Source organism: Arvicanthis niloticus, chromosome 27 (assembly GCF_011762505.2).
Source record: "Arvicanthis niloticus isolate mArvNil1 chromosome 27, mArvNil1.pat.X, whole genome shotgun sequence".
Lineage (NCBI taxonomy): Eukaryota > Metazoa > Chordata > Mammalia > Rodentia > Muridae > Arvicanthis > Arvicanthis niloticus.
Window position 1 is genome coordinate 8962866 of NC_133435.1, and position 14382 is coordinate 8977247.

Sequence of the window (14382 nt, forward strand, 5' to 3'; positions counted from 1 at the left end):
GAAGCCTACTTCCTTGTCTTTGGCCAATGTCATATTTCTGCCAAGCAGCCCATTTCCTTGTCCTTGGCCGATGTCAGATTCTAGCCAAACAGCCCCAAAGGCTCTCCACCTCTCCCCCTTTTAAATTTTATTAACAAGACTGAGCTTGTCTTAGGTCATTCTGACAAGAATACCTTCCTTACCCATCATGGAATATGCATTATCAAAAGCAATGCACTTATGTCTTAGGTTGGTAAGGCTCTGTGCATTATCTTACCGTTCTTGGATTGCCAGCCTGTTGAATTAATAACTCTGCCTGGGGGTCCAGTTTCAAGTCATGTACTTTGGCTGCCAGCCTGTTGATGTAGTTAGAGACAAGCTTTAACATGATGGACAGGAATACAGATATTCTCAGAACAAGAAGACCTGGCTTGGTCAAGCTATATGTGCCATTCCTGAGGTTTGACCAAAATGGAAATATTGACCTCAGGCCATGGATAATTTTATTGGCATTATCGGAAGCATCAAAGCTTAACAGAGCAGCATTCTTTAAATTCATAATCTCACTATGCAAAAGTTAACACACCCGGAGAAGTGTTAGGATTATGCCAAATATCCTACAGGTGTGTTTAAACTTTTTTTCTAATTATAATGACAATCCTTGTAAATTTAGCCCACACTTTCTAATTTTTCCCAAACAGTTCAATCAACTGGGTACCAAGTATTAAATATATGAGTCTATGCGATCCCTTCTCATCCAAACCACTACCCTGTTCTTCAACTCTTGCAGCCAGCAGAAGGCTTTGAGTTAGCATTATTTTAACAATAGTGTGTTTTAATCTTTTCATATACATAGTATGACTAAAATTTTATAACTACTAGTTTTTTTTGTAATAAATAATCACTGTGATAGTGAAGTTAATGCTTTGAGTTTGAGTTGGCCTGGCTCCCCCAACATTGTGTTCATTATGTAAAGTGAAGGTGTGGCTCAGCTACAGTGACTCAGCCATCATACGTCTCTGCAGAGTCCATGCTCTGTGTTTTGAGAAGGAAGCACATTACCAGCTGTGCTAATGACTGCCACTCTTAGCTATTGTGTGGACTCAAGACTGAATCGGTACTTTGAAATATATATGTCCCTGATCTCGTGTCTGTCTTTTTGTGGGATTCCACACACACATATCTGCCCCAGCCAAGGTGCTAAACACAGTGCAGCTTAGACTGCACTGCATGTGTATCTGTAGCATCTTATCAGCAGCCCTTTCCACCGCCCCTTCTCTGTTCATTGAGTCATTATTGTCATTGGCTTTATTTCAGAAAAGGGTCACAATGATAGGTAGTTCTTTTTAAAAATCTTTTTATAACATTAAGAAGACAGTGATTATATGATCAAATCCATATAAAGGTTCATGGATAAATTTTTTCTCCCTCTGTGATGCTGATTTCAGAGAAAATTCTTTGCTCATTATGACTAGTCACACAAGACACAAGAGTTAGTTTCTAGAGTTATGCTATTAAATCTTCATGCAAGGCCTGGCTCACAAGAGTGCTGAATCGTAGTTGTAGGGTGGTGTGGATTTCTAGTTTTGGTTTTCTAGAACTCATTTTGTACTTTATAGCCTCCTTTATGTGCCTCAATCTTTTGTCTCAGCTCTTGGGCCAGGGTTTGAATAAGAATTGCTTCTAAGATTGCTTTCTGTGTTGCCAGATGTGTTGATGTAGTGGCATCAAATTAACATTTCCAAAAATGTCACCAAATGCTCAGGGAAAACAGAGATGCAAGTGTCCTTCTAACAGCTGCATTCTTTTCCTCAACCCAGTTCCTTCCTCTTCAGTGCCCAGCATAAGACTGTAAGCCCTTTTGTCAGCCTGGCTGCCCCTGTGCAGCTGCTCACACAGAGATATTAAGTGTCTCTGTAGCCAAGTTAAACAGTTACAGATTGTTTGGAGAACGATCCTTTGGGTCTTGTGTACCAGGTGATTGAGCAGTTAGAATATCTATGCTCAACTGAGGTGCCCACCGGTGCAAATGAAAGTTCATTTGCTCATTAAACATCTGCTGCTCCCTCACACCAGCGTGAAAGCAGAACTCTCCCTGATAGGAGACAGGAAAAGATAGTTTTGTCCTAGATCCAAATATGAGTTGCCATGGCTGAGAAACACTGACCAAAGTGACTGCATCTCCTTCCCATTCAGAAGCTTGGGCTTGTCTGGTCTTTGCAGGGCTGTCTTTTCCACATCCTGTGTTGTGTGGGTTCTTCATCCTTTTTTTTCAATGGAAATAGTATTTTTCCCTGTTTCTTATGGTGATGCTATATGTTCTCCTGAGGTAGCAAATATCTGTTGAGATGATGTTGTTTGTTGTTGTTTTGTTATTTTTTGAGACAGTTTCTTGTCTCCTTCACCACCACCTTTTTCCTTCCCTCCTTCACAGATGTAACCCTTCACTGTATAGATGTGCATCTTGGGACTTCAAAGTGTCCTAAAGCTCAGCTCGGGCATCTAATGTCTAGGCAGCACTTACTCATCCATTCAACTAACTCTACCTGGTCATTTGCAAATCCTGCACTTGGGAACAGATCCGGAGCCATCCCCAGTCAAGCAGCATCTTGAGTCCCAGTGACTATATGCACATGCCAAAGCAAGGCCTGGTGCACACTAGCCTTAGGACTTCTGCTTTACAGAGTCTGGACTCTCCATTTCTTAGTCAGGGTTTCTGCTGTTGCATTGAAATGACAGTGACAGAAAAGCAAGTTGGGGGAGGAAATTATTTATTTGGCTTACACGTCCACATTGCTATTTATCATTGGAAGAAGTCAGGAGCTCAAGCAGGGCAGGAACCTGGAGCCAGGTGCTGATGCACAAGCTGTGAAGGAGTGTTGCTTACTGGCTTGCTTCCCATGGCCTGCTTTCCTATAGAACCCAGGACTGTCATCCCAAGGATGGCACCACCCATAATAAGATGGGCCATCCCCTATTGAATACTAATTGAGAAAATGCCTTATAGCTGGATCTCATGGAGGCGCTTCCTCAACTGGGCTCCTTCTCTCTGATGACTGACTCTAGCTTGTGTCAAGTTGATACACAACTGGTTCACAAAACCAGTACCCTCTGTATGAAGAAAGCCAGAGATAGCCAATTAAACAAACTGTGAAGTGCTGGCCCATGAAAAGCTTTACCTGATCAAGGCTGTGGCTTGAAAAACACTGAAATAGCCAAAGTGGTTTATGCATGTAATTGTTTTACATGACCGCAAAAATGGAGCAGGATTCCCTGTTTCGTATAGTGTCTGAGGTGGGTAAAGATGAGCCCAGATGTAACCACCGCTCTTGTCATTGTTTCCATACACTTCCAAGGATGCAACGTTCTTCACTGTCTTCATGAAGGGTCAGCCTGTTTCCAGGTTCCACCACCACCAAGAAGAAAAGAAAAAAAAGAAAAGAAAAGAAAAAGAAAAAGGTTTAGGAATAAAAAATGCTAGCTACTAGAATTTCATCCAAGGAACGTGATATAGATAGTATTAATCTTTTATTTGCTTGACTTTTAATTTCAAACCACCAAAATCTAAACATCTTTCTTCACTGTAAATCCAAATTATTTGAAACAGCAAAACTTTGCTGTATGTGTCACTCTTGTTACTGCCCAGTCACCATCTGGACTGCACTGAGGAAATTCTTTCTAGTCTGGTCTGAAAAATGAATTCTCTTCCTTGTTCAGTGGTAGCCAGTGACCTGCACTGTAAGAAGTCACAGGAAATTGCTGGAACTTGTTTTAGGCTAGACTGGTCTTCACGGCAAGTTTCAGGCTGCAGTACAACTGAGGATGAGGGAAAGGATGGAAATAAAGGGAAACAAAGAAAGAAGAACCATGGGAGGATAGGAAAAGAAAGGGGAAGGAGAGGTGTAAGGAAAGGAGAGATAGAGTCAGACACCTTTTCCTGGTGAAATAAGATGATTTTGTGAAGAGTTATGTATATGATTTTCTAAACTAGTTATGTGTTAACTTATCTGAATTACCAAAGCCATCTTTAAAAGATTAGACATTTCCATCTTGGTCACATTGCAGATATGTTGTAGACAGCATCTTAAATTTAAGATTTTGACCTCATTAGTTTTGTCCCTTGGTGAGGATGATGAAGATGAAGACTTCTTTGATGTTTTAATCAGAATATTTTTTTTTTGTTCAAATTGCTATTCCCTAGGATGGAAAGAAGAAGTTTGACAAAGAAAGTGAAAAATACTATTCTATTTTGGACAAACACCTGAATTTGTCAGCTAAGAAGAAGGAGTCTCATTTGCAAGAGGTAAGCATGCACATTAAGTCATATAACATCAAAATTCCCAGCCTGGACATATCCCCACCTGCAATTTCTTAGATGACAGTAGCTAGTTGGGCAAGTTTATACTGTATGGTAGTTGGTACTGATAGTTCTTTGTGTAAGATAAATGTTTCCTTCAACAACAAGAAAGCCTGAACCAAGTTTTTTTTTTTTTCCTTTTTCTTCCTGGATATATTTTAAAAAGACAGGATAGATTAAGTTCATACTGTAGTCTTTAAATTAAAGTTGAAATGTTGGTGACATTGCTTCTTAAGGCTTTGTTCCAGTACGATGAAGGACAGGGACAGACAACTTTGTGTTCTGAAGTCTCAATGACTTTGCATCAGTTATTTCAGGGACGTTTAGTGCCATATGCCTGCTAGAAGTTTCTATCTTTTCTCATTCAGAATATGCTAGACTTTGTTCTTGCTACTGGTAATGTAGGTAGCTGTAGGCAGCACTCCCAATGGCAGTACTGATGGGCTGGATCTATGAAGCACCAGTCTCAGGAGAAGGAGTTATTTTGGGGGTGGGGGATCCCAATTCTGCTGCCATTGGCATCTCAGGGCAAGAAAACTGTAGAGCACAATCCTGACTCCCCCTAAAACGTGTGTAGCATAGGGTGCTGTCAGTACAGGATGGTGTTTAGGTCTCTGCCTGCTCAGAGCCTTCCAGCTTGTTATGTGGTTGTCCACTGTAGCCCCTTTCTCCCATCTCTGGGTTTTCAGATTCCACAGGGAAGGACCTTCTCAGACATGTCTCCCAGGATAGGCGCCTCCCTTCATGAACTGCTCACCCTGCTCTTCTGCTCTTCTCACTCCTCCCACCTCACACACTACCAAGTCTAACCACAATGGCTGCTTGACACTTAGAGACTGAAGAGTTTTGTAGGAAAAGGACCTGGAATTTCCTGTTGGTCCATATGCTCACATTCTCCCTGAGGACGTCCAGTGTCTTCGTTTAAAGCTGATTAGGACCCAGAGGTCTGGCTCAGCAGTCAGATGCTCCTTGCTGAGGACCCGGGTTCAGTTCCCAGCACCCATATCTGGTAGCTCACAATTCAGTATATCAAGTATAACTCTAGTTTAGAGGATCTGACAGCCTCTTCTGGCCTCTGATGGCACACACATGGTGCACATTAATTACATGGTGCACATAAATTCATGGTGACACAATATACATACACAGAAAATTAAAAATACAAAAAAATTAAAAAGATAATTATTATTAGGAAGTTTGTTTTACTTGGACTTTTAAAGAACTTTATTTAAATCTCTGCCTTCTACCATTAGAATAATGGTAACTGTAATAAAAACATTATTCATTATATAGTTGTACAATTGTCGGAAGTTTGTGGCCAAAATGAAACAGAAGACCACCTGACATTAACCCGATCTGGGCTCTCTCTTAAATTTCTTGGACATGTCTAATGTTTATAAGACTTGGCTCTATCTGCTATAATTTAGGATTGTCTGTGTATTACAAATATTTGAACTCCCACATGTCTCCTTGTCCACTGCACTAGAGTTAACTTTGGAGGGAGACGTTTTTAGTATGGACATAGATGTGGTCATATGGCAAAATCCTTTACCTCGTGAGCCACAGCAAGGGCCTGCCATGGCAGGAAGCATAGCCTGAAAGTGCAGGGTCTTTACACAAAAGGACTGTGCTTATACCTGAGATTATACCTACATCTTCAGGAAGCAGCAACTGTTCCTCAAATTCAATCCCTTTACAGGATGTCTCCAGTCTCCCTGACAGCTTAGCTTAATATTAATACTGTCCTTGTTAGTGGCTGTGAGTGCCTTAGGCTTGAGAATTGCCAGGTATTTGTTGGGGGTCTGTATCTAACTGGAGATGGAAAGGGGTTGCAGGGTTAGCAGTGTTATACAGTATCACTCTCTAATACGCAAGCGCACACAGGTTGCTGTTAGAAATGGTCCGTAGCACAAGACTGAAGTGGGTTAAAGTCGCTCGTTAGGAGAGCATGCTGTGGGATAGGAAGTCTTTCCTGCTGCTTCTCCAGGAATCAGACCTGTTGGAGAATGAAGTCACCACCCTGTGTTTAGTTCTGTGACATGGCACTAAATACCACCTACTTCTTTCAGGAAAGCATCAGGGTTATTAACCTGCTTTCAAAAGGACCCCCTGTCTTCTCACCTGCATTGCTGCCTCCTTACTCATTTTTCTCGGGACATTAGAGGGTGACACTGTATGAAATGGTCAGTTTTTGTTGACAGAGTTTTAAGGGCACTAACTAAAGAGGCCACTGGAGTAAGTAGTGAGAGAGATAGATTCAAACTCATCAAGACCACAAGCTTAATGTTGGCTGGAATAAAAAATAACATTTGATACGTGAATGAATAATGTCTTTCCATGATGAAAAAAAAAATAAAACAAAAAAGAAAGAGAGATTGTGAAAAAACAGAAGAGCATGAATGCATAAAAATATTGTTTTTTTAAGATATTAAACTAAATTAAATGATAAAGTATTAGGGAGTTTATACACCATAACACAGGAGTTTCTAACCCTCATATATAAGCTGTTTTTTTTTTCATTTTGATTTGAAAATACTACTTCTCTCTGTCTCTCTCTCTGTCTGTCTCTCTCTCTGTCTGTCTCATCTTTCTTTCTTTCTTTCTTTCTTTCTTTCTTTCTTTCTTTTCTTTTTTTTTTTTTTTGGCAGACTCTTCATTAGGTAGCCTTGGCTATCCTAAAGCTCAAACTGATCCACTTGCCTCTGCCTCCCCAGTGTTGCACTTAAAGGCCTGCATCTCCTCTCCAGCCTCTGGTCATGCTCTGTTTTCCTCATATGACATAAAAATATTGACTATTCTTTATGTAACTTCATGGATTATTTCCACAGATTTAAAGTGTGTCAGGTAGCTGACAGAATTTTTACTGTTAAGAGTTTGCCCTGCAAAACTGATGAGAGATGAACTTACGGAGTGTATAACTCATATAGACAGCAAACATCCAGAACGCCAACAGTTATAGATGTTGGCCTGGAACAATTAAACCACATAGTGTGACTCAAATGGTAGGGCTATTAGAATTGCTTGTGTTTGGAAATGGGAAGATGAGGCAGGGGGATAATGTGTTTGTTACGCAAGTATGAGGACCTGCGCTTGGGCCCTGGATTTCCAAGTTAAAAGCTAGGAGTGATAGAACACACCTGTAACTCTAGTGCTTCTTGGGTGGAGACCAACTGACTCCAGGGTTAGTGCCAGGGAGTCCACTAAAAATAGGAGCTTCAGGTTTGGTGAGAGACTCTGTCTCAAAAATGATTGAAGAAGACACCTGATATTGACCTGTGGCCTCCACATGCACGTACAAAGCTAAGTGCACACCCCCAAACTGCATCCCCCCCCCACACACACTTATAGGAGACTCAGATTTGGTTCTCAACACTCACATAGTTTCACACAACTGCCTGTCACTTCAGTTCCAGGGCATCCAACACCCTTGGACCTCTCTGGATGCCTGCATGCATGCGGTGAACCATAAATTCATTCAGGCCCACACATAAAAAAATAGATAAGTAAACACATTTTAGACGTCTGATTCACATTCTTTCTGGTTCTCTGTCTCTCTTGTCTGTCTCTCCCTCCCTTCTCAACAGTCTCTTGCAGTGTATTCCTGGCAGAATGTGCTATGTAGTTCAGGATGGGCTTTGGATTCCCAACAATTCTCCAGCCTCAGCCAGTTGGGATTACAGGCAGGTAGCATACCCTGCTGTAGTTTCTGGTTTTGTTTGTTCGTTTTTTTGTTCCCAGTTTTCTAGTATAACTTCACCAACTCTAAATGTCTCCATCTTTTCCCCCAAATCCACCATTCATATTTTTTCCTGGAGGGCTCATGCTTCACTAAACACTCCCTGAGGCCTCTCCATATTTCACACCAAGGCAGCAAGCACATTGGCGTTCAAGAGGACTTAAAGCGACTATGGAACCATGTTGCTTTCTTATGGAACTTGTCTATGTCTTTATAAAGTCTCTTCTGCCCCATAAGCAACAGGGTACACCTGCTGCTTAGACATCATGGCTGCTGCTATTCATCGTTAGCTTTAAAACTGTTCACTTGGAAGCTGAATCACGGTGTTGTTTCACTTAGCCATAAAAAGGAGGCAATACTTGTTGCTAGTATAAACAAAGTCTGCTTTTTAAATTAAATTTATTTATCCATTTTACATTCCACTATCAGCCCCTCTCCTTCCAGTACCTCCTTACACAGATCCTAACCCTATTCCCAGCCTTGCCTTCCCCTCAGGTGTTCTGAGCCCCTCCCGTGTCCCCTTTCGCCCGTGGAAGAGAGACACGTGAGGCAGTATTTGGGTGGTTACCACAGACGAGGCTTTACTTGTAACAGCAGAAGCGGAAAGACCCAAAGCCCGGGAAAGGCACTGCTATATGTACCCTAGAGTGGCATGTTCACTTCTGATTGGCTGTTCACTCATCACCCCATACTAAGCCCCGGGATGGGCAGTGACTTTGGCGCCTTTCTGCCTTTTGCACCTGCGCAGTCAGTTGTTTACTAGTGGGAGGACAGGATGCCCGCGCCATCTTGTAATGGCGAATCACTGCGGCTCCCAACACTCAGGCAGGCACCAGATTCAGGGACAGCCTCCATTCCAGTTATGGATCCCACATGGAGACCAACCTGTACATCAGCTACATATGTGTGGGGGCCTAGGTCCAGCCCATACTTGCTCTTTGTTTGGTGGTTCAGTCTCTGGGAGCTTCCAAGGATCCAGGTTATTTGACTCTGTTGATCTTCCTGAGACGTCCCTGTCCTCTTTGGGTCTTTCCATCCTTCTTCCCCTAACGCTTCCACATGACGTGTTGAGCTCCAGTGCTTGACTGTGGGTCTCTGCATCTGTTTCCGCCAGCTGCTGGGTAGAGCCTCTCAGGGAAGAACAGTTATGCTAGATTCTTGTCTGCAGGCATAATAAAATATCATTAATAGTGTCAGGGATTGGTTCTTGCCCATGGAATGGGTCTCAGTTTTGGCCAGTCATTGGTTGGGTTCCCCACCTCTGTGTTCTCTGTCCCTGCACAACTGTAGACAAGACACATTTTTGGGTCAAAGGTTTTGTGGGTTGGTTGCTGCCCTTATCCCTCCACTGGTTGCTTTTGTTGTTTGTTTGTTTGTTTGTTGAAACAGAGCCCTACTGTAGAGTATGGTTGGGTTGTCTGCTTTGGCTTTGAATGCACAGCAATCCTCTGGCCTCCACTTCCTGTTGAAATTATGGGTGAGAGTCACTATTCCTGACTTAAGTATTTTCCAGTCAGCCTCTAGTCTAAGGGAATTCATCTTTACTTAAAAAATACCCTTCTCTATCTTGTACTGAGAAGAAATGGTGCTGTCATAGTCTTTTTAAGTATGCTTCTCTCTGGTGTTCTTTTTTTTCCTAAGAATCTTCATTGAGGTAAATTTTTATTGTATATTAATAAGCAAAGTCATCAAAAACTAAAACCTGGCAAAAATAAGTATCTATTCTATCCCTCAGACTCCTTTGGAGAGAGTGGAGACTTGAGAGGAATGACTATGTACACGCCAGGCTGGTTACTATGGGAGTCCTCTTGGGCAGTATGATCTCGTACTGGCCAATGTCAGTCTTGTTAGTAGCCTTTCTGATGTCAGCAGTCAGGCCTGCAGGTCTGACTCTTCTGCTCAGCCTGTGAGCTAGAAACAGCCACTTTGACTCTGAAGGTGTCTTGGGTTTCTACTGTCTTCTTATGTGCTAAGTTTCACCATCAATAATGACACCTTTTAAAGAAAATTGAATTTTTAAATGGGATGCTGCCTGAAACAGGATGTTGTACCCAAAGCTTGCCTTGGAGAGACCATTGTACCTTCTTTTCAACTCCTGTGTTCACACTTAGTGGTTTTTGTGGTTTGAAAGTGGTTATATGAGGACTACTGGTGCCACAGAAAACAGCATATATCACAAATTAGATTCTGTCTCTCAAGAGCTAGCACATCCTCTCAATGTGCAACTTAATTCACTCTCCTAGATGGTGATAAGATAAAAAGTGTTCCATTTATCTGGAATCTCACTTTTCTTCCTACTGGGGACTACAATGCTCCTAAAGGATTTTCCAGATCTAGAAAAGTTTTAGCTAAAATCTACCTAATTTTCAACATATGTTAGTTTAGACTTTGGAATTCTTAACTTTAAGCCCCAAGTGAGCTGCTGATAGTACTGGATTACTTATAACTCTATTGCCAAATACATACTAAGTATGTGATCATCTTGAGAGATTCCAAGAAAAAAAAAAAACAAAAAAACCTTGTTTCTGTGATGACCAGGGCGAAAAGCTGAAGCTGCACGTTCTTGTGCTACCTTTGCTTGGCTACATCACTCTTGTTACTGGCTCAGAACCACATTCCGTTCCCAGGTTGCCTATCAGTGAACACTCCACTGCAGTGAGGCTGCTTTCATTAATCCCAGCTGCTGCTGGAGAATGGAATGGGACAATAAAAGTGGCCTGTGTGCTTCTATAGCTCCAGAGTCACTCTCCCAAGGTGTCTGACGATGGTATGGAAGAAGAAAGACAGAACCAGCAAAGCAATGAAACTGTCTCGGTGGCTCTTTCCCACTCTGACTGCAGTCAGGAGGAAGAGGTGCCCTTGGTATTGGTGGAACATGATTCACTATGCAACTGTTGGTGGGCTTTTTGTTTGCTTTTGGTTCTGCCTAGATATTGCTCGTGCCAGATTTTCTATAATGGTGTGTCACCTTCTTGATTAACACCCTCGAACACTTCTTTTATTAAAATCCAGATTTGCTATGAGGCAGCTACGCTCTCTCTACCTTACGTTGCCTGTTTCCTGTGCAGGCAGCTCTGCCAGACTCAGCTACCTTCTACTTTCAAGATACCAACTTCTGCCCGTGGTTCCTGCCTCCTGTCCTCTCTCCTTCTTTGCCCCCCCCCCCATCTCTTTCTCTCTCTTTTTTCTTTCTTGTTAAGTTTTCAACATATGAAGACATGGACTCCAGTGTGAAGTTCTTCCACATGTATATAATTATTCGTTGTCTAGCCCACCCACGCGGAGTGCCTTTCTTCACTCCCCGTTGCCCCGCCCCGCCGCCCTCAAACCACATTCCTGTTTCAAGACAGGCACATCTACTCCATCATCTTCTCTTGCTCTCCTAACTCTCCATTGAGACACCCATGCTCCCCTTCATAGGCTGAATTAATTCATTGCCAATTGTTCATGGCGAGAGTCAATTTCTGCCATCTTCTCTCAGAATTTCGTGCTTTTTCCAACTCTGTAGATTCTCATGCACCTTTGCATTCCTCTCTGGAGATTTCTCCCCATAATTTTACTGTGATTTTAACAGAGCTCTTTTTTTGTTTGTTCGTTTGTTTACTAGAGCCTTTTCATTTCATTTGTGAAGGTGTTGTAGCTTGTTGTATCTTCCTACCCTTCGATGGTTAGCTCTGTATGTGTATTCGTATTTGTCTTGACTATAAGCTCTAGTGAGTTGGAGCTTCATTAAAATTGTTTTCAGAAGTTAGTATTGAATAAGGGTTTGTGGGGTTCACTCCATCCTCACTTTGTCTGTATATATAGATGCATGAGTTTGTGGGGTTCACCTGTCCTCTCTCCCTTTGTGTATAGACTCATGAGATTTGTGGCATTCACCCCATGCTCATTCCCTCTGTGGATAGATTCATGAGAGTTTGTGGGGTCACCCTGTCCTCCTCATTCCTCTGTATATAGACTCAAAACAATTTGTGGGGTTCACCCATCCTCTCTTCCTCTGTTACAGACTCATGAGGGTTTAACCCTGTGTCACATGCTGAGCTTTTATTTTTTAGGCAGATTCACAGATTGGCAGAGAACATCAGAACTTCTACGAAGCTTCATTAGAATATGTCTTTAAAATACAAGAGGTTCAAGAAAAGAAGAAGTTTGAGTTTGTGGAACCGGTAAGTTTTAGTTTTTTTAATGTATAACAGCCTCAAAAATGATCTATGAGAAAAAAGGCTTTAGAGCTAGTCTTTTGTTTGAGATTATGATTAATGAAAATTTTTTTAAAAAGGAAATTGGGGAAGGATAAATACCTTTAGGGCAGTAAATTCTTCTGTATAGTTTTGTAATGGTATGAAATGTGCCAGTAGAATCCATAGAGTGCATAATTCAAACACTGAATTTTGGAATCAGTTAATAATGTATCCATACTGACTCATTGACTGTAATAACTCTTCCACAGGAATGCAAGCTATTAACCATAGAGGCCATATGTGTGGGATGCAGGGTGGTACTTGAGAAGATGCAGGAGAACCCTCATTTCCCGAGGAAACCTAAAACTATGCTACAAATAAAATCTATTAATTTAAAGCTAAAAAAAAAAAAAAAAATGGTGTACATTGCTGTGGCAGTGAAGTTTGATTTGTTAACTTGATTTGGCTAGGACATGCCCAGGAGAGAAAGGATGCTCACTTTTGATTATACCTGGGGGTGCCTTTCAAGAGAGGATTAATTGGGGGTATGGGAGGGGTGTGTTATCAGTCCCGAATGTGGGTGGCACATCCCAAGGGCTGGGGTCCTGCACTGAATTAAGCTAATTCCATTTTCTTAGCATTTTTCCAAGTATGGCCTAATTTGTAAGAGTATTGCTCACAGAGCATCTTCATAAGGTGGCATCTGTAATAGATAAGGTCAGCTCTGGCATCAAGGCAATCTTCTGATACAGATCCATAGACACGGCTCAGTTCCCATGAGTTGAGAAGACAGGCTTGCTAGTGCCTAAGGAAACCATAGAGCAACCACTCCTTTCTTCCTATGACAGTCTTTGAGATACTCATGCATAATGAAAATGAAACACCTTGTCCCTGTCCCTGCTTTAAAGGGACGCTGGCATAGTGAAGAAAAAAAAAAAAAAAAAAAACCACACATCTGTCATAATCTGCTTCCTTGTGGGATCCCACCAAACACATGCAATGAGGAGGAGCAGAGCCTTTGAGAATTTGGGTCTCCTCCTAAGCTCTCAGCTTTGGAGTCCACCAGTGCAGTCCTATAAACAAGGCACTCTGTATCTTATAAGGCTAGTCCCTCAGCCAGGAGGATTAGGAGCTTTGGAGGTACAACTCAGTTTCAGGGATTTAATTTTCTACCAACTTCACTGGGAACTCTGCTTGCTTAAGAGCTAAGTAATTAAATTCCCTTAGGACCATCTGATCACAGTGAATCTCTCGGTGGCCTGTGGATGGCTCTTCAGCCTAGCAAGCCATATTCTAGGACACTTCTTATGATTTTTGGTCCCCTCTTTTTGACTAAGCCCTGACAGAGACCCCCATGATGGGCTTTTGGGGGGGATAAGATTTTGAAAATCTTTATATGTATGTATCTGTGTGTGTGCGTGTGCGTGTGCGTGTGTGTGTGTGTGTGTGTGTGTGTGCGCATGCTTGCACCTTGGAGGCCAGAAAAGGGTATTAGATCCCTGAGAACTGAGGTTAATAGGTTGTGTGCCTCCTGATGTGGGCACTGGGAACCAAACTTGTATCCTCTGGAAGAACTGGAAACTCTCTTAAACACTGGTCCAGCCTCCTCCTGGCACACACTGTAGTTTAGAAAGCCACACTTCTCACTTCTCCCCTATGTGGAGAACTCCTGTAACACTTGCCTCTCAGCATTTCTAAATTGAGACCTTTTTTTTTTTACATTGTAGTCTTAGAGTCCATTCATTCTGACAATTTTTTTCCTGTATATTTCTTCCTTACGTGTTTATATGTCTTTCTGACTCTGCCCACTGGTTGTGTAATTATTCCTTGTCTGGACCTATAATAATATTTTCTTATCTGTATTCCTCCTGGAAAGTGACTTGGGGATTAGCTGTTGCCTCATCTGAGCTTCTTTATGGTCCATTCTGTCTGGAAACCCTCAGGTACATCTTTTTATGATATGATCTTTGTTGTATCAAGAGGAGGCTTTATAATCATTTGTTCACAGATGGCAGCCAAAAGGTGTGATAAGGATTCTTGAACTGTGGGGAAATGGAAACTTCCATTCACTTGAAGTGTGTGTGTGTGTTTCCCCTTACCTTATCCCAAATTGTGACATCCCAATTACC

The 14382-nt window shown here is 42.0% G+C and overlaps 1 protein-coding gene across 2 annotated transcripts in view; it reads left to right on the forward strand.

Annotated features, from left to right (window-relative positions):
• The window catches only part of Arhgap42 (Rho GTPase activating protein 42), a 234571-nt gene that overhangs the window by 162630 nt on the left and 57559 nt on the right, over window positions 1-14382 (forward strand). For both annotated transcript variants that reach the window (XM_076926090.1, XM_076926091.1), the window contains exons 5-6: window positions 4181-4282; window positions 12128-12238. In XM_076926090.1, coding sequence (XP_076782205.1) covers window positions 4181-4282; window positions 12128-12238 — 213 coding nt within the window. The remainder of the gene's footprint in view (window positions 1-4180; window positions 4283-12127; window positions 12239-14382) is intronic.